Source organism: Myxine glutinosa, chromosome 1 (genome assembly GCF_964187855.1).
Source record: "Myxine glutinosa chromosome 1, kmMyxGlut1.1, whole genome shotgun sequence".
Classification (NCBI taxonomy): domain Eukaryota; kingdom Metazoa; phylum Chordata; class Myxini; order Myxiniformes; family Myxinidae; genus Myxine; species Myxine glutinosa.
In genome coordinates, this window is record NC_136261.1 from 216,919,907 (window position 1) to 216,945,653 (window position 25,747).

Below are 25,747 nucleotides of genomic sequence, written 5' to 3' on the forward strand. Positions count from 1 at the left end.
AAGCTGTTGTCCTGTGAGCCGCCTATCACGCAAGCTGTTGACTCTCAGAAACTTCTCTTCTGATTCTGTTGTGGCTTTGGGTCTGCCAGACCTCTTCCTGTCAGAGTTTCCTCCAGTTTCCAATATACTACTTCCTGCAGTGCAATATTGTCCAAATAATGCTTCAGAGGGTGTAATAACAGTCTGTTCCAATACTGCCTTTATACAGACAGGGGGTTTGTAATCAAGTAATCAGCAGAGGTTGGGACACCTGCAGGAATTTTTGGATCAACTTTCAAGGCTTAATTTACTTACATTGCTGCAGAACAGTTGTAAATTGTTAACCCATTACTTGTTCCCTGAAGAAGGCCTTTTTTTTTTTACAATATAACTGTGCAATTTACATTATTTTCCCGTTTTTGCTGACCTAAACTTTTTTTTAAACCTCGAGCAGTTTACTGCTTACCTTTGTACCATTTCAGGTTATTCACTGGACTTGAATTGCTTAAATTTCAATAAAAATTGGAAAAATTGAGGTGTTCTAAAACTTTTGACCGGTAGTGTATTCCCACATTATTGTGGGGTTGGCCGGGAAACTTTTATTGGGCCCCAAGTCTTTCACGATCTGGCTGGTCAGGTGGCAGAAATTTGTAATTTGCTTACAGTGCTGGTGATGACTTGTGCTTTGCGAAGGACACTGCGATTTTTTTTATTGTAGACCAATTATTGCAAGTGCATGCACAAGGGTCCTGTGGCTTACATCCATCCGAGGGATGACGCACACATTGATGTATCACCATCCACGGGGTGACAGTTTATAGCTGTCTAGATTCAAACCCAGGTTAGGCAGCTCGAAGGTGAGTACATTTACCTCTAAACATTTGGCCACAAAGTAGCTCATAATTAGCAAGATTTGCTTTGATATACTCATACAATGTACCCATTGATAAGCAAGATTGCACCTCTTTGATTCCCTGTGTTTCGCTTGCCATCACTATCGGGGTGTTTTCAGGCTGTAGAACATCTTGCTATTTCATTGTGACGTAAGTCAATCGAATGAGTTGTAAACAGTGACAGGATTTCATTTGAGCAATTCCCTTTGTGCGGTCTGGATTACTGTGGCAGCCTTTTTCAAACGCTGGCTCTATTCCCCAAATGCATCGTGATGCGAATGTGATCACTGGAATTCACACATGTTTGACAATATTTTCCTGTTTGATTCCTTCCTGTAACAGCTGTAGCTGCTTTTGCACTTTCACCTTTATGAGGGTGTCCATAAAGTAAGAATTTCTCAAAGTACAAGTAAAACATTCCATCTCAACGTTATTTCATTTTTACTAGCAAAGAACCTGTCATTCGACAGATTAATTCCCCCAGAATTGACGTAATTATTTTAGTTTGACTTGTCATACACCCTCCTGCACAGAGCGGCGCTATGTCATACATATTTACATACAATTGGGGTGCTCCCCACACCTAAAAACTTAGGTACTATTAATTTATTTTACCATCTAAATTCTTCCTGTGCACACTGAGTACAACCCCCAATTTTAAACTCATTCTGTCCAGCGGTTCAGGAATGAACAGAAGAAAAAGAAACAGACGCTTCTCAAATTATACAGGGTGTCCATAAAGTCCTTGTGCAACTTGGAACTTTTATAACTTTTGATGTGCACGTGACAGAAACAAACTGTAAATAGCATATTAAAGTATAATTCATCAAGTTTTGTTGTTGTCCATGTTATTACCAAAGGTGGTTGGAGATTGTTTTCACCCCTGTCTGTCTGTCCGTTTGTTACTTGCCGGAAAAGATTCCGGCAAGTATGTTGATCGGTTGGTTTGTCTCTGTCTGTTTGTCTGTGCGCAGCACTATGTCTACACTGTTGCACATAGAATCGCCAAACTGTACACACATATTTGTCTTGCCCTGGAATAGACTGTGCCCAATTTTTAACTCTCTCAGCCCAAAGTCTCCATTATGACGTCATAATTTGATAATTCGACAAGTACACAACTTCATCCAATCAAGATGCAATTTCTTGAGCGACATGACGGCATAAACTGGTGGAGAAAACAAATACTGATGACGTCATCGGTCACGTGGTTCGGCCGCCATATTTGTCCAAAATGGCCGATACAAAAGTACATCCCGGCAAGTCCTAGGTCTTTGACCGGTTTTTCGTCTGTCTGTTTGTGAACAAAATATCTCAAAAAGTTGTGGACGGATTCAGACGAAATTTTGACAAGTATGTAGCGTATGTGACGAGGAGGAAATTATTAGATTTTGGTGAAGATGTGGGTTTGGATCCGGCTAATTTTTGAAGTGATTCTTCACTATTGGGAGATTGGGCCAAAAACGATACATAGCAGGATATCTCAAAAAGTTGTGGGTGGATTTGGGCGAAATTTGGTGGGCAGATTGTGTGTGTGACAAGGAAGAATCGATTCAATTTTGGTGAAGATCCGGATCCGGATCCAGCTCGTATAATTTTTAAAGCGATTCTTCACCATTGAGTGATATGGCCAACCAGGTGGAGGTATGCTCTCTACTGAGTGCCGTTCTAGTTAATATTGTTATTGCTGAACTGTTAAATGAACAATTCCCTTGGGTTTCTCGATGAGTTGACATTTTCTGGTGAGGTAACTTCTACATCGGTGGTAAAGTCAACCACCACAATTACCGCATTTGGTTCCCTAATTACGACGTTAAATCTTTCACATATCACCTTGAATTAGCAAGACTCAGCTCGCTGTCACTGTCGTTTGAATGTGCAACGATTTTTGAATGTCTTTCCAGACAAGTGGATTGGTGGATGTGGACCATTTGTTTGGCCACCTCGTTTGCCTGACCTGTTCACATTTTATTGGGCTAAGTTAAACTGTTATTTACTCATCAAAACCTCATTCTTTCAATGAGCTTAGGGCTACGATCACAAACTTAGGGCTATGCAATTCAAGAAATTATTCAGCAGCAACTGGTTCATGTTTTCAACGACTTAGAAAGTTGGATTGAACGATGTATTACAAAAGATGGCGGTTATCTTGAAGCCTAAAATTTTGAACTGCATCATACTGAAATACAGATGGACCCCACTATTCGCAGGGGACACGTTCCTGGAAAGTTCCGCGAATTTCGAAACTGCAAATGGGGAGGCAATGTTTCAATGGAGAAAGGGGGGATTGGTTCCCGAATCGCGAAAATCCACGAATGGGAGGAAAATCCCACGAATGTTGATGAAAATCTGTGAATGCATGCCGTGCCGTTGTTTCATTGGGGAAAAGGGAGACAGCTAATTGTACTAATTATTCATAGATACTGTGGAGTGTTTTCATTCTGTCCAGTAACTCGTGGGGATGACGTGTTGTGCAGCTGGTGGAATATCCTGCGAAGCTATTCACATTGTGAATTGTGGGATATCCCACGAAGCTATGTTTATCGTCTGTGGGATATCCTGCGAAGCATGCCGCAAAACATTGTTTACGTGTGAACGGCGGCAGGATATCACGTGAAGCTGATCAGTGTGAATGGCGGGATATCTATCCTGCGAAAGCCATGAAAACGGAAAGTTCTGCGCTGCGAATGTAGAAGCAAGTCATGCTCGCTGCTCGTAGAGGGTTTTTTGCGTATGTCCAGCAGCTTTGTGTGTGGCTGGTGAAAGATGGGTTTTATAAATGTGTCGGCTTGTGAAAAGAAAAATTTTGCTCCCGAGAAAAACCACAAATACATGGGACATAGGGCCGTGAATAGAGAAGCAGGTCGCAATTTATCAACCGCGAATACACGGAACCTGCGAATAACGGGAACGCGAAAAGTGGGTTCCGACTGTACGTAATTTGGTGTCTTTCTGACCGCAATGCATTCAGTCTTTACTTACCCAATCTCAAACGAAACTTGCCAGGGCGATTGGGGGGTCACACGACGGATGTAGTTGTGACTTCATTTGCCCCCGTCTCCAAAGGGGTTTTCTTTCCATCTTGGATGAATTCCGTATTAAGGTGTATAATTGCACATCATGTCTTTCTCTAATGAAACAGACAGTCATCTATAAACTGTCATCCCAGTGTTTCACAGGCAGGGTGAATCATCAATGTGTGTGCCATTCCTCAGGTGGACGTGAAACTGGATGTGCCCACTCCTGGCATTATTATGTGGATGTCAAAGATCCCACGGTGTCCTTCGTGAAGAGAAGGCAAGCTATCGCCGGCACCACGACGAAATTCCAAATTCCTACTCTAACCTTAGGTCAGGCCTTGCCAGCCAGTTCGTGAAACTCTTGGGCCAAGCTTCACCCGGCCAACCCCACAAGAACGTCAGAGTAATCTTGGATGTTAAAGAAGATTAACACCGCCATCTGCATGGTGTGCACATAGACATGACGTTGGAGCGGGTGTTTCTACTTGAGTAAAGACTTTTTGAATTATGCTTTCATGCACCATTTATAGTTTTTCTGTCATGTGTACCTCAAAAGTTCCAAGTTGCACAAGGATTTATAGACACCCTGTAGTATGATGTAATTAGTGGATGCATTAGTACTTCCAGTGAGTTTGACCTGTTTTGTGTAACTTTTCATGAAATTTATTTTCTTATCATTAATGGTACATGTGGGTCGGCTGTGTTGTGTGCAACAGATGATGAAACGCGAATACTATTGGATGGCCCGGGCGACTACATTAACGCGAACTACATAGATGTAAGGGCAATTCTGCGTACCTGCGCACGTGCGTTTTCTCAATATTCAAGCAAATGCAGGATGTCTTTCTCTAATCATTGTTTCCTACTGTCGTTGCATTCTCAGACAGTTTAAGTCAGCTTGACTGTAGTCCAGTTGAAGCTGTTAGCAACAACCAGAATAAATGAGAAAGCTTTCACATGGTCTGTTGGATCACATGGAAGTCTCTCATTTAAAGAGAAAAGTATTTATTATGCATCGCTAACTATAAGACATGTTTAATAATTATTTATTAATGCAAAATTGGTAATGATAATGGCTCAAGTGGTTTGGCTCCTTTACCATAAGAGATATCACTCATTCTGATTAAATCCTTGTGCTTCTGCCCTCTCCGGCTGCAGATGGAGGTGCCAGGTGGAAAGCACCGGTACTTGGCCTGTCAGGGACCTTTGCCCAGCACCTGCACAGATTTCTGGCGAATGGTTTGGGAGCAAGGCAGCCACTTGGTGGTCATGCTCACCACAACTATGGAGCGAGGCAGGGTGAGGAAGAGCATTGTTTACAGCGAAGTCTTATCGTTTGGAATTGGCAGTTATTTTATGCGAGATTTCTGCAAGAAAATAGATTTGTAGGGCTGGTAGGATGGCCTAGAGGTACGCACACTCACCTCTAATTTGTCTAGCCTGGGTTTGAATCCAGACCCAGCTATAAACTGCCATCCTGGTGTTTCACAAGCAGGGTGATTCATCAATGTGTGTGCCATCTCTCGGATGGATGTTCAACTGGATGTCCCATCTGCCGGTATTAGTCTGTGGACGTTAAAGATCCCCCGGTGTCCTTCACGAAGAGTAGGCCAGCTATTGCCGACATCATGGGCAAATGTCTGGCATCGCAAAATCCCTGGCCTAACTTATAGAGGACCTTTAAAATTTAAAAAGTCTCAGTACTTATGGTCAGCCAATGATGTATCCTTGTGCTGCATACAAAAGGTGATGATAGGTTTACAAGCAGTTGCTTCACTGTCTGCACCTTTGAGCAAAGAACATGTTTGGATTGATTCGTGGCTCAAACACTATCTCTCCCATAATCCTTCGCACTGCAATATTTATTATATCTGACGATTAACGTTGCAGGTGAAATGCCATCAGTACTGGCCGGACCCACCGGGCATTGAGATATTTGGTGATTTAGAGGTGACGTGCCTGCAAGAGACTTGCAACCCAGCTTGTGTGTTCCGGGAATTGAGGATCGCACACTTGGAGGTAAGTCTGAAATTTTTAGCTATAGAAGAGTGCGTACTGCCAAAGTGAGGGTGTTTCCTGGTTTGGTTACATATGGAACTATTCATTTGAGACAATATTTGACCTGTGCCAATAATAACATTCAAATATGGTTGTGGTTGCTTACTTGCCTTGATGTGCAAGTTCAATCAACCAGTCATGTCAATCCATTAGGTTTGGCAGGTTTGTCCATCTTTTGTGCTTGGTTTACTGTGTCTCGGTGTGTACCCCGGTTTAGAATAGGTACACCGTATCCCTGTGCATCGTAAGAGGTGACTAAGGGTTGGCGTCAGGAAGGGCATCCGGCCATAAAAACATTGCCTCAAACAGGGAACCATGATTGTCATGGGGCCCGCAAGGCTAACCCCCGCTCTAGCGGGGAAAATGGCCTTAAAACGATCATTCATTCATTCATTCATTCATTACTATTATATTGATTGCCCCCATTAAAGTGAGGGTGCAAAACCATAAACCAAAAAAAGGGACATGTTAAAACAAAACGCCTGAAAACCTGGTAGTGTATGTTGTGGCTGTGGCAATTATTGGGAGATGGAACACTAATGAAAGCCAAATGGGCAGATATTAAGAACAGAAAGAAACATCTAACTTTGTTTAACCACCTTTGCAATCTCGTTCCTTTCTCTCTGCTCTCTCTCGTCTTGTGACGCCATTTCAGACTGAGGAAGAGCGTGCAGTGATCCACCTGCAGTACGTCGCCTGGCCAGATCATGGCGTGCCAGATGACAATCATGATTTTCTGTCCTTTGTACAGGCCGTCAGTGCCCGTCGCCACACAGACCCTCAAGGCCCGATGACAGTTCACTGCAGGTTGGTCACTCTCATGCGCTTAACCACAACCTTTAGCTTTGTTCACTATGATATATAAACTTTTATTTATTTGTTTGTTTATTTTTACAGTGCAGGGATTGGTCGGACGGGCGTTCTTATCACAATGGAAACGGCGCTTTGCCTGTTGGAAAACGAACAGCCAGTGTACCCTTTGGACATTGTACGGTGTATGCGTGACCAGCGTGCAATGATGATCCAAACGACGGTAAGGATTTTGGCATGTAGTGGAGATTAATAGATGCCATTGCCTGACGACTTGACAAAGCCTTTTCCCACCTCTCCCACCCCAACCCCTCTCTCCAAACTTTGAATTTCACTGGCAGGTTGGAAAAGGACAGTTTTTGGCTTCCATTTGTCTTCAATGAACCATATTGAGAATTTCTTTATCCCCACACTTAAAAATGGGGAGGATATTTTAATTTGCTCTGTCCGTACGTTTGTCCGTCCATCCGTTACTCTATCTCCTCCTAAATGGTTGTGCAGAAATTCGCCAAACTTGGTAGTTTGCAATCTCATTCCTTTCGAGATTGCAGTGTGATAATGAATTCCATGCCCACTATTGAAGACTCTTTTTCTTCACGCAATAACAACTTATAGCTTCCAGACCGTACATCCAATCATCTTGAAATTTTGCACACGTGTTACACTTCATGACCTCTTCTATAATATAACGTTTCACGTCGATCAATGAAGCGGTTCAAGAGTTATAAATTTTTTAATATTTTCGTTTAAGTATTTATATCTGCCAAACCATGTCACTGATCGCACATTCCAAAAGGTCATTTGAGCAGACTGATATGTTGAACACATCTGTGAAGTTTCCCCTCGATAGGATCAAAAATGAGGGAGGAGCTAGATTTTAAAAGTTTATGCTTTAAAACGTCATAACTCCGAAACCATGTGATGCATGACGTCATGCTCGATGACTTTTTTTGTTCGTCACGCGTATGCGATTCTACCTGCAAAGGTTGGCCTCGATCTGTTCAGTCGTTTTGGAGAAAATGTGATTTTAGTGGTTTTTCAGGCTTTTCACTCAAAACAATATGGCGTCCGAACCACGTGACCTACGACGTCATTATAATTGTATTTCTGCATCAATTTATACCGAGAAGATGCTTAAGAAATTTCATCCTGATCGGATAAAGTTTTTTACTTGTCGAATTATGACGTCATAACGGCGGCACCTTTGACGTCATCATTCACATATGTTATTCCGCATGGAGAGTTCTTTACAATGAGACCTGTCAATTATTTCTGTGCAGCGGTTTGTGAGATGAGGTGCAAAGTTTTTTGGTTTTTCCAATATGGCGCCCGTACCACGTGAACTGTGACGTCATACTATTCACTAAAATATTCTACAGGAGGAGGCCCTCCAATGGTGAAAATTTCATGTCAATGGGACCAAAGGTTGCCAAGAAAATGTTTTTTTTTAATGCAGACACGCACGTACGTTGTAGCGACTTTATTCGGTTGTAGCGACTTCATTTGCCCTCCCGTCCCCCGTTCCACCCCCCACCCTTACTTGGAGTTCCGATGGTGGAGCGACGCAAATTAACTTCATAAATGTGTACCGTGGAGCACCGCTTCCATTGATGGTGGGAGAGGGTATCAGTCGGGTCAATATACGAAAAAAACTCACCTAACCCCCAAAAAAATTGATACAAAAGGTTTTTCAATGGATTCTGGTACCATTGGGCATGCTAAATAACATACTAAAAATCTAGTAACATCTGACTTCCGGAAAGGTGTCATTTTCAAGATGGCGTTCAATATGGCTGCCGGGAGTTTAAAATGGCCATATCTCAATTATTATTCAACCTAGAAAGGTGGTTTTGGAGTCTAACCCTAGGTTTTAGGGCCCAAGGAATCCAATTGAATCAATAAAATTACCATCAGTTAATTATTTATTGACAAGTCCAAGATGGCATCCCAAGGTGATATCCTGATCCACTAAAATGGCTTTGTCGAATAGTAGTCACCCTAGAGAGATTTTTTCAGTGTGTATACCTAGGTTTAAGGCACCCAGGAAATCATCAAAATTACTTAAATAAGCACAAAGTAATCAGGTAATCCAGTAAGCCAGGTTTACCAGCCCATTAGGCATTTGTCGTCTTATACAGTTAGTCGCTATTCATCGTCATCCTCCGACTCACCAGCTAATGAACCAAGTGTGTGTTTCAGATTGGAGATAAGAGTGTAATGTGTCTACACCTGTGACTCCAGTCCACAGTATTCAGTGATCATTACAGACAAAGGTTTGTACAAAGCTTGAGAGGTTATGGCAAGGGACAGACTATTTTATATTGGGGAGGGGGGGGGGGACTGAAAAATCTGACAATTTATTTTCATCTCAAAAGGAATAAGTATATTATTTGGTACATGTATGCATAAACAAAATCCATATTTTTTAGACATTTCCAAAAGAAATGTACACTTGTAATGCTCCAGACAGTCTCTTGAAGGTCATTCATTGTAACTGCTCCACTGCCTGCAAGACACTCCGTTGCTCTTGTAGACGATATGGACTACCATGTACTACTGCCTGTGGACCGTGCCAACTTGAAGAATGTGACAATCCACATAACAAGTTTCTTCCAGAGGAGTCGGAGGATGACGATGAATAGCGACTAACTGTATAAGACAACAAATGCCGAATGGGCTGGTAAACCTGGCTTACTGGATTACCTGATTACTTTGTGCTTATTTAATTAATTTTGATGATTTCCTGGGTGCTTTAAACCTAGGTATACACACTGAAAAAATCTCTCTAGGGTGACTACTATTCGACAGAGCCATTTTAGTGGATCAGGATATCACCTTGGGATGCCATCTTGGACTTGTCAATAAATAATTAACTGATGGTAATTTTATTGATTCAATTGGATTCCTTGGGCCCTAAAACCTAGGGTTAGACACCAAAACCACCTTTCTAGGTTGAATAATAATTGAGATATGGCCATTTTAAGCTCCCGGTGGCCATCTTGGACGCCATCTTGAAAATGACCCTTTTCCAGAAGTCAGATGTTACTAGATTTTTAGTATGTTATTTAGCATGCCCAATGGTACCAGAATCCATTGAAAAACCTTTTGTATCAATTTTTTGTGGTTCAACCATATATTGACCCCTCTATATTATGAGTGACGCTTCAGAACCCTCAATTGTATCACAAGTACGAGGATGCCCTCCATGTTATTTTTGCACTCACTTAGCCTGTGTTGCTTTAAACTAGACTGCAAAAATTCTGGAAGAATTCCCATGTTTTACTGCCTTTTTTCCACCTTGGGAAGGTGAATAATATATGGCAGTTTGAGCGTCGTTCCTGTTATCGTGGCTTTTTTATAAGGCCACTTCAAATGGCAAAAGTAATAACAAGAATGATAATCTATAATAACAAGTGAATCCTCTTGGATTGCGCTGAGGTTCGGGCATGGAATTTCGAGCCTCGATCATGGTTCGAGCCTCGATCTTGTATACAAAAATAATAATAAGAACCTTGGGCCGAATCTCGCGCTTCACCAGTGCGCGTGCGCGAATTTACGTCACGTCGGCAGCGAGAAGGGGTTCCCCAACACGAACCAATCAGGAACTGCCACGTCACACTTATATGATCTCAGAATTCCTGTGACAGGAATTCGCGTTACACTGGCTGGAAGTCATTCGCTAGAGGCGCTTCCTCAGCGCTAATAAAAGGCATTGTCTGTCCGTTCGTCCATCCGTCTCCTCCATAACTCCAAAACCATGAAACCTAGTGGCCCCAAACTTTGCATGCATACACCCGGACCTCCAACAGATTGCAAGGATGAAAACTGGGTGTTTGGGTGTGTTATAACACCCTTTTTGAAGATGATTAACGAGGTGCTCATAAGAAGAAAAAAAATCCCATTGTGGTGGCTTACCAATATGGCAGCCCACCATCTTGGTCAGCCTACTGCACCTCACTGGGTTCTTAAGCCGCCATTTTGTTTCAGCCTACTCAAATGTGCCTTGCCTTGGAAATGTGCCTTGCCTGCACCTCCTTTTGCTTTAAATATTTCCCTATTGATTCTTGTCTTTTTGCAATTGTTGTTTTCATGTATTGTTATGCATTATGTTTGCCACTCTGTCAAAGCGCCTTTGGGCTTCTGGAAAAGCGCTATACAAAATAAATGAATTATTATAAAACACAGTGTGTGTGTGTGTGTGTGTGTGTGTGTGTGTGTGTGTGTGTGTGTGTGTGTGTGTGTGTGTGTGTGTGTGTGTGTGTGTGTGTGTGTGTGTGTGTGTGTGTGTGTGTGTGTGTGTGTGTGTGTGTGTGTGTGTGTGTGTGTGTGTGTGTGTGTGTGTGTGTGTGTGTGTGTGTGTGTGTGTGTGTGTGTGTGTGTGTGTGTGTGTGTGTGTGTGTGTGTGTGTGTGTGTGTGTGTGTGTGTGTGTGTGTGTGTGTGTGTGTGTGTGTGTGTGTGTGTGTGTGTGTGTGTGTGTGTGTGTGTGTGTGTGTGTGTGTGTGTGTGTGTGTGTGTGTGTGTGTGTGTGTGTGTGTGTGTGTGTGTGTGTGTGTGTGTGTGTGTGTGTGTGTGTGTGTGTGTGTGTGTGTGTGTGTGTGTGTGTGTGTGTGTGTGTGTGTGTGTGTGTGTGTGTGTGTGTGTGTGTGTGTGTGTGTGTGTGTGTGTGTGTGTGTGTGTGTGTGTGTGTGTGTGTGTGTGTGTGTGTGTGTGTGTGTGTGTGTGTGTGTGTGTGTGTGTGTGTGTGTGTGTGTGTGTGTGTGTGTGTGTGTGTGTGTGTGTGTGTGTGTGTGTGTGTGTGTGTGTGTGTGTGTGTGTGTGTGTGTGTGTGTGTGTGTGTGTGTGTGTGTGTGTGTGTGTGTGTGTGTGTGTGTGTGTGTGTGTGTGTGTGTGTGTGTGTGTGTGTGTGTGTGTGTGTGTGTGTGTGTGTGTGTGTGTGTGTGTGTGTGTGTGTGTGTGTGTGTGTGTGTGTGTGTGTGTGTGTGTGTGTGTGTGTGTGTGTGTGTGTGTGTGTGTGTGTGTGTGTGTGTGTGTGTGTGTGTGTGTGTGTGTGTGTGTGTGTGTGTGTGTGTGTGTGTGTGTGTGTGTGTGTGTGTGTGTGTGTGTGTGTGTGTGTGTGTGTGTGTGTGTGTGTGTGTGTGTGTGTGTGTGTGTGTGTGTGTGTGTGTGTGTGTGTGTGTGTGTGTGTGTGTGTGTGTGTGTGTGTGTGTGTGTGTGTGTGTGTGTGTGTGTGTGTGTGTGTGTGTGTGTGTGTGTGTGTGTGTGTGTGTGTGTGTGTGTGTGTGTGTGTGTGTGTGTGTGTGTGTGTGTGTGTGTGTGTGTGTGTGTGAGAGAGAGAGAGAGAGATAGATATGTTACCGATAGACTCCTAAAAGGAGAGGCTTACGTGCTTGATATTTGGCGTAGACATGGCCATTGAGCCTGGGACGAACATGGCCGAACTCAAAATATTTGACGATCCATATTTTTTATTCATATTTGCCTCAGCGCATTTCAGCGCACGGAATCAGAGTAGATGGGCGCTGATTCGCTCAGAGCGATCACGTGATGACGCTATGAACGCTAGTAACGCTATGATGCTATGAAAAAAAAAATCGCTATGAAACGCTATGACGCTATGAAAAAAAAAATCGCTATGAAACGCTATGACGCTATGAAAAAAAAAATCGCTATGAAACGCTATGACGCTATGAAAAAAAAAATCGCTATGACGCTATGAAACGATATGACGCTATGAAACGCTATGAACGATATGACGCTATGAAAAAAAAAATCGCTATGACGCTATGAAACGCTATGACGATATGAACGCTATGACGCTATGAAAAAAAAAATCGCTGTGAAACGCTATGACGCTATGAACGATATGACTGCTATGACGCTATGAAAAAAAAAATCGCTATGACGCTATGAACGATATGACGATATGACGATATGAACGCTATGACGCTATGAAAAAAAAAATCGCTATGAAACGCTATGAACGCTATGACGCTATGAAAAAAAAAATCGCTCGCTTTGCCAAGGGGCTCTATGACGCTATGACGCTATGAAAAAAAAAATCGCTATGATGCTATGAAACGCTATGACGCTATGAACAATATGACGCTATGACGCTATGAAAAAAAAATCGCTATGACCCTATGAAACGCTATGACGCTATGAACGATATGACGCTATGACGCTATGGAAAAAAAAAATCGCTATGACGCTGTGAACGCTATGATGCTATGAAAAAAAAAATCACTCGCTTTGCCAAGGGGCTCGCTCCCCCCCGTTCCCCTCCCCTCCCCTTCCCTCCCCTTCCCCCTCCCCCTCCCCTCCCCCGCCCGGCAATGCCGGGTACTTCTGCTAGTCATTACATAATTGAAGCATATCATCAAAATCTGGATTTGGATATGAGGATTGGATGCTGTGGACTAAATAATCTCCAAATCTGGAGTGAAATCTGACAAAATTGACCATATCTTGTGATTTTATAACTAAGTGTATATGCATTTATTTAAGTGAGGCTGTGATTCTCATTCTGGGGTTCGTTTTTTTTTTTTTTTACTTGATAATCATTTTTAACTTAATTCATACTTCCATGGCAACTGCTCGGGGATGCGTTTTTTTTTTAATGAAACGTTTTTAGCAAAGAACACTTTTTTAATAGTTGGGATTGATGTTAGGGTCAATTATGCAGTTGGAATTTTGAGGATCGGTTCGGATTAAGAATAGGAGTTTGTGGACCTTATCACATTGTGGTTTTTAACGATGTGCGGAAATGAAATAATGGTGTGAACACCACCAGGTGAAGTGGGGTGGGGGAGGAGGCGGGGGGGGCGGGATGACCACCCCGGGGCCCGGACCTAATACTAATACTAATGGGGGCCCGTAATTATTCCTTCAATTTTTTTTGATTCAAACAATGATTGTTTGTGACGATGAAGCACCGTGTACAGTTATTTTTTGTCTCCCTCCAAGTCACTCAGGGCGATTCCCTGGCATACTATTGGCATGGGCAGTAAACACCCTCCTTCGTGAAATAAACTACTGTGAGAACAATTTGGATTATAATTGCGGTGACAACGTAAATGCACACAGGAATGTTGGCCAAACCCCATCTGGATGGAATGATTAAATAAACGAATCCGTTCATCTGTACCATAAGAGGTGTGTGCGTGTGTGCGTTGCTTAAATATTAATATTAATTTTCCTTATTGGATTATAGGTAGGGGAGTGTTTTCGGCACATAGAAAAAAAACAAAAACAAATTGCTTTCCCTTAACCATGGCATGTGTTTGGTCTGACAAAAATACGGAAACCTCCTTAGCTATAGGTTGATTAAAAAAAACAAAAACAAAATAACAAGACCAAAAGTCTAACAGCGGAGTTGCCTGGCTTGTAAAATGTTATAAACCACAAACGCATATTATTAGCTTTTCAAACCGTCACTAATGCTGTTTATTACATTAAACAAAGAAATTTGGAGGAATCTCAACATACTTAGACCTGAGCGAAGATCTACTGTAATCTAGATTATACCCCACAAGGGTTGGAGGTGTGCTCATTACCCTGCACTCGCGAAGCGAAAGACAGGGTTAAGCATTCGGGTCCGTCCGTACGTCGTACGTACGTACGTACGTGCATGTCTGCATTTTAAAAATTCATTTTCTTGGCAACCTTTGGTCCCATTGACATGAAATTTTCACCATTGGAGGGCCTCCTCCTGTAGAATATTTTAGTGAATATTATGACGTCACAGTTCACGTGGTATGGGCGCCATATTGGAAAAAACAAAAAACTTTGCACCTCTATATCTCAAAAACCGCTGCACAGAAATAATTGACAGGTCTCATTGTAAAGAACTCCATGCAGAATAACATAGTATGTGAATGATGACGTCAAAGGTGCCGCCGTCATGACGTCATAATTCGACATGTATAAAACTTTATCCGATCAGGATGAAATTTCTTAAGCATCTTCTCGGTATAAATTGATGCAGAAATAAAATTATAATGACGTCGTAGGTCACGTGGTTCGTACGCCATATTGTTTTGAGTGGAAAGCCTGAAAAACCACTAAAATCACATTTTCTCCAAAACGACTGAGCGGATCGAGGCCAAACTCTGCAGGTAGAATCGCATACCCATGACGAACAAAAAAGTCATCGAGCATGACGTCATGCGTCACATGGTTTCGGAGTTATGACGTTTTAAAGCATAAACTTTTAAAACCTAGCTCCTCCCTCATTTTTAATCATATCGAGGGGAAACTTCACAGATGTGTTCAACATATCAGTCTGCTAAAATGACCTTTTGGAATGTGCGATCGGTGACGTGGTTTGGCAGATATAAATACTTAAACGAAAATATAAAAAAATGTTTAACTCTTGAACCGCTTCATTGATCGACGTGAAACTTTATATTATAGAAGAGGTCATGAAGTGTAACACGTTTGCAAAATTTCAAGATGATTGGATGTACGGTCTGGAAGCTAGAAGTTGTTATTGCATGAAGAAAAAGAGTTCAATAGTGGGCATGGAATTCATTATCACACTGCACATGACAACCAGGCAAAGTACGGAGGGAGCGACCTCACGGGGTCATTTTGACCTTAAGGGTGTAGTACTGGTGAACAGGTGATTTTTTTGTTTGTTTTTTGGTTTTGTTATCTGAACAGTTTCCTTATAGTCTTATAAACAAGAATCATGCTATTAGAGGTCATAGAAGTACCCCTAATTATTGAAAAATTCAAATTTCAATTCCATTCAATATAATATTTTGCATGAAATTTGTTATAACTTGGGAAATGCATCATTCTTTTGGGCTGAAATTTGGACAGGATATTCAGAATATCACTTCCTTTAAGGGTAGTACTGGTGAACTTTCCAATATGCCTCTTTTTTTAAAAACTATGTTTTTACGGTTTAGATCCATATGTATTGTATAAACTCATTCAGTATTTCCTTTAAAATATCTCATGTTATCTTTACACGCAATTTACAAGAAATATAATATTTTGCATGAAATTTGTTATAACTTTAATTTGCATCATTCTTTTGGGCTGAAATTTGGACAGGATATTCAGAATATCACTTCCTTTAAAATGATGAAGGCTTTTGTTTATAGGAGTAGCCATTGTGGATTTATTGAAGGACAACCAAGTTTTATCTGGTAATTGGCATAATTAGCTAATTAGTGAACATTTGACATAATTTCACAAAATCCTCATCAGGTAGTAGGGCAACACATGTATAATACATGTACCAAGTTTTGTGTGAAAAGAATGATAGGTGACATAGAAGATAGAAGTAGAAATGTGTTCTTTGTTTTTCCTTGTTTTTTATTGACGGTCTAATTTATGCAAATTATATGCATGTAATCTATCTATAATTCCACTAATCTCTGTCTGTGTGTGTGTGTGTGTGTGTGTGTATGCGACCGCTGTTTCTCGACAACTACCGGTCCGATATACTTGAAACTTGCCAGGTATATTGCTGGGGACCCGAGGATGTGCCTTTTCAAGGTTTCATATTAATCGGACAAGTAGTTACCGAGCTATGTCCAAAAAACGATTCAACCAATCAGAGAGCAGCGAGCTATCGCGTGTGCCGAACGTGGCGAACACACTCTGCCTCGGACGGCACATTTGAGAGCGTATTCATTTATTTCACGTTGGCAAACTATGTTGGCGTTAAACTATGTTTTAAAACTAATTAAAACTACTTTGCGATTCATCGTAACTGCGATTCGTAACTGCCGTTCGCTTTGGCTTTGCGAATGGACCAAACCATTTCATGTAAATAGAGGGGGGGGATTGTCACCGTACTCGCAAGCCGTTCGCTTTGGACCAAACCATTTCATGTAAATAGAGGGGGGGGATATAATTTTAGATATAGATATAGTACGGGCATGCCCTAGTATGACAAAGAAGCGTTGAAACTGGTCTGAGTTAAAGCCAAGATTATATCTTTCAAGAAAAACTGAAAATTAGATATTAACTTGACTTTGTTTTTCTGTAAAGGCCTCTCAAAGGTACCTATGTAGTTTTCTCAATTTTTCACCAGTACTACACCCTTAAATAAAATTCTGATTTCAGATTTGTCAATTGCTGAGGTATATTAACACACGCCCAAAACAGATTTGGCGAAATTCCGACGATTTTTGACGAAAATATAACATTTGTGTCTGCATTTCAGTAAAGTAAAGTGTGTGCCATGTCAGCATTTAAAAAATTGAAACGTGGCTCATTGTAAATAACTCCATATGGGGAATGGGTGTTGTTAACGATGACGTCATTGGTGCCATAATTATGACGTCATAATTTGACAGGGACAACGCTTAGTCTGATCAGTTTGAAATTTAATGGAGCATGATCTATGCAACAATTATTTAGAGAATATAAATTGATGATGTCATCGCTCATGTGGTCTGGCAGCCATATTGGATAAATAAATAAAAAAAGAAACGTTCAAAAATTGAAGAATTGTCTCATACCAAGTTGACTGCACTGGGTAAGTATTCTAAGAATACCATCTAATTTACCAAGCATCTAGCTAGCGCTTGCCAAGCCAGCCGTTCCTTAAGGGTTTGGAATGAAGTGCTTGCTCGAATGCTTAAACCACTTGGTGATCTCTCCACAAGAACCTTGGTAAATTAACATACACCCAATGTTCTTGAGCCCCGAGCATATATAGACTGTAATCTATATACCCCAAAGATGAATGGCCCTTCCTGCAGCTCCCGTAGTGAGCGGGTGTACTTGTAAATTAAATGTCGGTCGGTGCAGTCAGCCGTCGTGATGACATCATAGACGTAATGACGTAACGGCCACAAACTGATATATTTTAACTTCCAGTAAGTTTGCAGTCACTACGAAGCGATTCGTGTTACGAACAGATTTACTGTAATATTAACGTTACGTTATCATTATTTCGAAAATGATATTACTATAAAAAAACCGAAGCTAATTCCTTACTTCCTCTGTTATTGTCCCCCGTCGCACCGTGGAGCGAAAGGGGGACTATGGTTTTCCCCTCCGTCTGTGTGTCCGTCCGTCCGTCCGTGCATGCATGCGTGCATAAGCGAAGAACCGAATTCTAATTTCGTGTGTGGGTGCAACCCACGTCATAATCCAAGATGGCCACCGCCATGTACGTCTGACGCCATGAATGTCTGAACCTTGTGAGCGGAATATCTTGAAAAATAAGCGAAGTACCAACTTCTAATCTGGTGTGTGGGTGTATATAGGCATGAGGAAGAACGCTTTTAAAAATTGGGTCGCCACGTCAAAATCCAAAATGGCCGCCACCATATATATATCTGAACCTTGTGAGCGAAATATCTCGAAAACTAAACGAACTACTAACTTCTAATCTGGTGTGTGGGTGTATCTAGGCATAAGGAAGAACGCTATTGCAAATTGGGCCGCCCACGTCAAAATCCAAGATGGCCGCCTTGCGTCTTCCACTTTGTCAACTCACATCACTTCACCGAGGGGGGACCTAGGCGTAACGCTTGTTAATATTAGTGCCGAACAACGCTCATCACTAATCATGAACCATACACTGCTTCAATCCATTAACCTTCCATTCACGACATTGGGATTAAAGTGTTATGGTTATATTTACTATTACGAAAACGATACTACTGAAACGATACACTACTGTATTAAGAAACCTGGGCTTAATTTGTCTGAAGCGGTCCGAAGATGAGGCATAACGCCTAAGGTCTATACGTACCGTATTGTTGGAAGAGACGTGATGCCGAGGCTTTCGATATTTCATGGTCATTTTAACAATCGGCTTGTTTGTGTTTCACACAGAATAAATATGTAAAGGTAGAGCATGGCGATTGTGATATATGACAGGTTCGACGATATGTTCGGCATGAATGGCATATTAATAAAAATGGCGGTGTGTGGAGAGTCAGCAACCGCACCGCCGTAATAACATCAGACATAATCACATCACCCTGTCCTGTGACCAGATTCTCAGCTCTGATTGGTATACGTTTGAGGAGACATACATACATACATACATACATACATACATACATACATACATACATACATACATACATTCGGACAAAAACTGTTCTAGACAGCTCTGCCCGATGGGCTACGCCGTAAAAAAAAAAAAAATTGAAGGGGGCCCGGATGAAGGGAGCCCGACACTTGGTATTGGTCCGGGGCCAATTCTGGCTCTCGGCGGCCCTAAACTGCTAAACCAGAAAGCATCTGAAAATGCAAAGCCTGTCCTCGTCTGTTTGTAATCAGACATCTTCTTCTTCCTCTTCTTACATATGCTGAAAATAACGAAAATGGTTTTTAAAAAAAATACAAAATGAAAATTGATGATTTTATGCAGCCTTGACTTTTGAGCTTTAGATCTAAAAAAAAACAATCTGCTTCTAGCTTTTGATTGGTGAACACACACACACACACACACACACACACACACACACACACACACACACACACACACACACACACACACACACACCATTCAAAGACTTGTGGGAAGTTCCGAGTTGCGGCAATTTGACAGCTCGCCCCGAGTGTCATTTTTCCGCGATACGTCACTGCTCCACTGTACTTGCGATGTTTTTAAAATCCCCTTTAGATGATGGACCCAGATTGCATATATCATATTCCCGTCAGGAAGCGACTCATTCTTACTCGGAAACGCCGGGTACTTTTGCTAGTAGCATAATAATAATAATATGATATCCGGCCGTAAAACATTGCTTCAAAAAAAGGGGACCACGGTGCCCGAAAAAGGCCAACCCCTGCTCTGCAGGGAAAAATGGCCTCTAAAGGTGGTTCATAATAATAATAATATTAACATTATAGGACCTACCTACTGTATTGCAAAATAATAATATAAATAGTAATATTAACAATAATAATAGTAAAACGATGCTTCGTACAACAATACTTTAATATAGACATGAACGGAGACATATTGAGGATATTTCCATAAAACAGGACTAATTCCGATTGGATGCTCTCTGCTGACCGCATCACCTCCCAATGCTCTAGGTTGGAGGAGCCTGTTCAGTGTTCACCACTCCAATTGGAGGTTGCAGCTTCTGGGGCGGGGCCACAATGGCCACTGCAGAATCCTCCCCATCAACATCTGTGACTGGGAGAAGAGTTTGTGTTCCTCTTCCAAGAGATGAAGAAGAAGAAAAACACAAACTCAAAATTTTAGAAGGCTGGAATGACCCATTTGATCACATATGGTGCTGCTCTAATGATCCCATGGTGTAACGATTTTTTAGATTTGACCTCCAATTTATGCCCGTGGGTGTGAGGTCTTAGGTTGAGAGGTCAAAACCGGAAAAAAAAATGTTAACTCAAAATTTGATCTTGGGTCATTCCTGGTGGAACTTTTTGCCATCTTTCAACTTTGCTTTGGATGGGAACCGTGGGGATTTGCGATGACGTGCCATAAAGTTCACTCTAGTTGTATTTTATATTTTAGCGCCACACCCTCGACCATACTTATGCCTCTTCTTTTCATTTCTCTGCACCCACATCCCACCCCACCCATTTACTTCTCCTTCCTTAGTGTCAATACAAGTTTGTGTGTGAGGCAATATTGAGGGTGTACGAGGATGGAATTGGGGACTGCACAGAAGTTCCCAAGGAACAAAATCAGCACTCTGACGTGGCGGATAATTTGCAGGAAGCTGAGCAGCCAGGCGATTCAACGATCTCGGAGGAACCATCCCAAGAACTTGACACAGCGGATTTATCAACTGATATGTGTTCCATCAAAAAAGAAAATTAAGACTCCCTTCTTCCTCATTTCCTCCACCTTCTGCCCCTTACCCTCTATTTTTACGCACCTGGGAGAAACCACACGGGGCCAATTGGAACGTACCAAACTGTTTCCTTACTTGGTCCTGATGCCTTTCCTGCCTCTTTTGGCCTCATTCCACAATTCCTACCTTTCAGTGGCTTCTTGCCACAAGGGAAACCTTCTCCCCAGCGTTCTGAAATTATTAGTACAATGGACTATGTAGAAAGCGGTATCGCAATGGAGTTTGTACAGAAAATTTACAGGTCACAGGCCTTGGAGGTCGGGGTTTTTTTTATTTGGAGGCAGATTGTAGGAAGCTCGAGGGGCCAAGGGATTTGTTCAGTTCAACCTCACCTTCCCTCCTGTTCCAGGCTCTGTTTATCACTGCACTTTGAGGCACTTTACCCAGTCCGTGTTGCACAACACTGGAATTTTCCTCGCACGTCTTTCTCTGCAGCAAGGCATTTTGGGCCAAAACAATTTACTGTCACACCTTTAATCGTCAGCCCACTTCAGCCCCATTCTTTGTGTTTTTTTTGTTATCCTAAGTTCTTGTTCCATGAACCCTTTCTACCTTCAACACACTTGACTGCCTTCTCATGCTCCCCATCACTTTTTGTTGTTCTCACAATTCTGGATTTTTCTGCTGTACGTAAATTTTGTATTTTCTATAATGGTACTTAAATCCTCCGCACCCTCTCCCCTATTACTTTCCTCCAACCCCTTTCCGTATCAGGTTGTAGATACTTTGCAGGTAGCTGCAGCTCCTTGCAGTTACTGCCCCACACATTAAGCAATATGCTAACTGTATTTCCTCTTACATTTCTTTCAACTGTTTTACAAACGGTGGCTGTTTCGATATAAAGATTGAAGAGGTTATAGTAATTTTGTAGGTACGATTTTTTATGCCATCTTTTGTCTGTGATGAGATGTTTAAAAGAAAAGAAAAGAAAATCACTTTTTCCTCCTGAGTCTGCTGCTGTGCAGTTGTCTGCCCACCAAGCTGCCTTAAGACTACTGAATAAATTCAGCTGAAGCAAAATGTCTGTCTGCATGTATAGTCAGCTGTTCTTCCTTTCCTAGCTGATACTACCACGGATACATAACTGTCTGGTTTGTGGTCTTTTTTTTTTTTTAGAGGCCATTTTTCCCCGCAAGCAGGGGTTGGCCTTTTTCGGGCACCGTGGTTGTTGTTGTTTTTCGGTCCCCTTTTTGAAGCAATGTTTTACGGCCGGATGCCCTTCCTGCCGCCAACCCTGTTTGTCGCCTTTTACGACAAACAGGGAATTACCAGTGAACTGGTACTCAATTAGCCGACCTCGGAAGGATGACAGGCTGAGTCAACCCCCCTGGCGTTAATTCAGTGATCGACCGGGATTCGAACCCAGGATCCTAGGATCCGAAGCCGGCACCCTAGCCGCTAAGCCAACGCCAGGCCAGGCCAGGAAGAGCAATAATTTAACTAGCAGTGATGAAGAGGGGGAGGGAGGGTATTGTATAATCAGTATGTAGTTAATGTAAGTATAATTGTGGTAATTTATTCTCAGGACTGATAGGATGGCCTTGAGGCATGCAAATGCCTCCAAGCCATCTTTTTTTCTCTTTTTTTTTTGTATACAGAGTCTGCCGAGACAGGACGTAGCAAGACAAACAAAAGGGACAATAGAGGGAGTGTGTTGGGGGAGGGGGCGCACAACAACAGCGGAGATGAAGGGCACGATAGAGGGAGACTTGGACAAACAATGGGTGTGGGGATGAATTTGGGGCAGGAAATGACGCATGGGGTAGACAAGATGGATAGAGGAGAAACACTCAGGAAGGAAAAACTGGAAATTTGTGAGGGGGAGGGCTTTGGGTGGGGTGGGGGTTAATGAGGGTAGAAAAGATCATAGGTTTGAATTGGTGACGACCTGAGATGGTGGTAAACACCTGCCTCGAAGACCTGGAGGGAAGGATGAATTGAAGAGGATGTGGAAGTTGATTGCACAGGTGGGAAAAAAGAGGAACGAATGATGAGCAGTGATCCTGGAATTTGGTTGTTTCACCAGGAGGTGGTTGATGGTGGACCGTGTGTGCCCTGCAGAAACCTGGAGGGGGTGGGGAGGGAGAGACAAAGAACGGAGCGTGCAAGACCAGAAAGTAGGTGGTGGAAGATCGAGAGACCACCGACCTGTCTGTGATGGCGAAGTGATAGGCCCACAGACTTGGCTTAATCGCAGGAGATTCCTATGATCTTGAAGGCCTTGGTTTCCATGGCATTAAGGTGTGAAGGAGTGGAGCCAGCACAAAAGGAAGAGCAGTACTCCAAGATGCGGATGAAAGCCTTGTAGATGGATAGAAGTACAGGTGTGCCAAGGAAGGACATAGCACGACGGAGGTTGCCCAGTCAGTAGCTGGCTTTGGAGGCCAACTTTGAAATGTGGTTTGCCCAAGAAAGATCATGGCTGATAGTTAGACCCTGGAGTTTGAGTGAATGAACTTCCTGAAGAAGATTAAGAAAGGAGGGCTTGCCAGATGGTCCTTTCGGAGAGAGATCATGAGAGTGAGATTTGTCAGGATTGAAGGACATTTTCCAAGTGTTTGACCAACTTGTGATTTTGTTTTTTTTCCAAGATCTGAAGAGAGGGAAGAGGCTGCAGCCTACTTATCTGAAAGATGAGGAATGTCACGGAAAAGGATGGAGTTATCAACAAATAAATAAAGAGGATTTTCCAGAGAGTCATCAGCAAATAGATGAGGATTTTTCCATATAGAAAGATCATTGAAGATCAGGAATAGGATTGGATCCATAACACTGCATTGGAGCACTCCAGCCTCGACAGGGAGACGAGATGAAAGGATCTGTTGAGAGCCACACCCTGTCCACGAGAGTAGAGGAAGTCAGTAGGCCATATGTGGAGTTGGCCTTGGATGCCATAGGCAGAAGGTTTGGAGAGCAAGGCAGGAATTCCAGACTATATTGTAAGCTCGAGATACGTCTCAATTTGATTTCTGACCCGGACATAAACTCTGGTGCTTAGTCGCCACGTTGCAGCAATGTGTGACATCCTTTGGATGGAGGATAGACCTAATGTTGGTTGTCCCGTCTCCTATCATTTGGTGGACGTTAAAGATGCCACGGTGTCTTTTTGAATTTACTGAATGTCGAGATATGAAGCATTGCTTTGGCCCTTGTTACTGATCGGGTGCCTCGCATCGACTGGGCAAGTTATCACCGGCACCCTGAACAAATACCTGCCTAAATCACTTTCAGTCGAACATCAGGCATGGCCAGCATTAGAAAGAGGAGTCTGAAGCCTTCCTCGGCCAACCCCACGACGTGTTACAACAAATCTTCACAACTTTGTCCATAAAACGCGATCCTTTGCCGATATGAAGGTGGATACTTCGAGTCCTCGGAGGACTCTTCTCTTCTACCTTCTGAAACTTTCAAATGGAGATTAGGAATGGGAAGCAGGTCCCTCAAAGTCGTAATACTCTGGAGCGAAGAAACGATGGACTATATCAATATGAATGTCCCCATTTGTACCAGATCCTTTAAGATAGCAGTGGCGGCTATAATTGCCAGGAACGATTGGAATTAGTCTGCCTATTCGACACAACCGTAAAGAACGAGAAAGTTTGCCGTTCACGATAACTTTAAAAGCCACAGGACAAATAAAAAGTAGAATCGAATAAAAGAATAATTTATCATGTTATAGATGTCTATGTACAATATATTATATTATAGCATAAAACAAGAAATATAATGGAAGAAATCGTTTTGGGATTGAAGAGAAAGAGAAACCGGAAGTGCTGTAAAGGAAGTGACATGTGAGCCAAAGTGGAATAATGTAAACGGAAGTTACATAGGTAACACTAACAGGTGCGAGCTCGTTCATTTTAACATTATCTGAATTAGAAGCTTTTTTTTTGTAAAACTGTTGGTTGAAAGAGTGCGTTAATAAAGGTTTAAGAACAAGCAGTCCAACATTGTAAATGCTCCCGTCCCGTGTTGGTGAGGACTGGACACCAGGGGAATCAAGGGAGCAACAAATGGCATTTTAAGTCGAGATCTAGAAAAGCATTTCCTGCAGTCCTTCCAATTAACTCCTTCAAATCTACCTGGTTTTGTTTTTATTCCTCTTATTAACTGAGGCTGAAATCGACGCATTTGGTTTGATATTGCAAAACGCTTAAATCATGATAGGAGGTGTATAAGCTCTGAGTTTAGCTCTTGACTATAGAGTATATATTAGAAAAGACCTTAGGTATCTAAAGAAGGCTTTTAGGACTAAAATAAGAATGAAATTTATAATCTAGGATTGAAAAACGCTAACATCGGCAAAACGAGATATAATCATTACATTAAAACGTCAAAACGTTACAAATACAATACGACGTTGGTTTTTTCTGCGCGTGTGCACTGTGCAGTACGTTGTTTTGTGCGTACAGTACGTTGTTTTTGTGTGTACAGTCGGCTGTTTATCTGCGCGCGTACAGTACGTTTGTTTTGCGCGTACAGTAGGCTGCTTGTCTGCACGCGTAATAGGTTATTTATCTGTGCGCGTACAGTACGTTGTTTTTGCGCGTACAGTACGCTGTTAATATTCGAACGTACAGTCCACTGTTTATCTATGACCGTACAGTACGCTGTTAATCTGCGAGCGTACAGTACGCTGTTAATCTGCGCGCGTACAGTATGCCTTTGCTTGTTCCTTCAGCCATTTGAGAATGTGCGCGGTGTTTGTTTTGTGTTGTACATCTCAATTACTAATTACGTTCGGAAATCGGAATTGTTGTTTCTTTGGTCTGAATCCCATTTAAACACTTACGGGACGGTTATGGCGGAGGCTGAAAGTGAAACTGCAAGCAGAACAAATCCCAGCAAACTCGGTAATAGACCACGTGGTAGTTGGGGGTGGGAGGTGACAGGTGTGACAAGAAAGAGGTTGGAGTTGTGTAGGTGGGTACAAGTGGCTGGAGAAGGGCGAGGGATTCGAGTTGGGTGGTTAGAGGTGGATGTAGAACGGGGTGGTTAGAGATTGGTGGAGAAGACAGGGAGGGGGGTAGCGGGTGGTTAGAGATGGTGTAGAAGAAGAAGGGGGGTGGGTCGAGGTGGTGTAGAAGAAGGGGGGGGGGTGATTAGAGATGGTGTAGAAGAAGAAGGGGGGTGGGTCGAGGTGGTGTAGAAGAAGGGGGGGGGGGTGATTAGAGG

At 42.4% G+C, this 25,747-nt stretch overlaps 2 protein-coding genes across 10 annotated transcripts in view; both read left to right on the forward strand.

Annotated features, from left to right (window-relative positions):
- The window catches only part of PTPN4 (protein tyrosine phosphatase non-receptor type 4), a 146,266-nt gene extending 124,674 nt beyond the window's left edge, over positions 1-21,592 (forward strand). For all 7 annotated transcript variants that reach the window (XM_068126473.2, XM_068126433.2, XM_068126451.2 and 4 more), the window contains exons 23-28: positions 4,609-4,670; positions 5,051-5,191; positions 5,783-5,911; positions 6,606-6,757; positions 6,848-6,983; positions 20,317-21,592. In XM_068126473.2, coding sequence (XP_067982574.2) covers positions 4,609-4,670; positions 5,051-5,191; positions 5,783-5,911; positions 6,606-6,757; positions 6,848-6,983; positions 20,317-20,538 — 842 coding nt within the window. In that variant the 3' untranslated portion in view covers positions 20,539-21,592. The remainder of the gene's footprint in view (positions 1-4,608; positions 4,671-5,050; positions 5,192-5,782; positions 5,912-6,605; positions 6,758-6,847; positions 6,984-20,316) is intronic.
- A 3,388-nt stretch (positions 21,593-24,980) lies between these two features.
- HSPBAP1 (HSPB1 associated protein 1) overlaps positions 24,981-25,747 on the forward strand; it is a 48,929-nt gene continuing 48,162 nt past the window's right edge. For all 3 annotated transcript variants that reach the window (XM_078783724.1, XM_068126500.2, XM_078783731.1), the window contains exon 1: positions 24,981-25,425. In XM_078783724.1, coding sequence (XP_078639850.1) covers positions 25,167-25,425 — 259 coding nt within the window. In that variant the 5' untranslated portion in view covers positions 24,981-25,166. The remainder of the gene's footprint in view (positions 25,426-25,747) is intronic.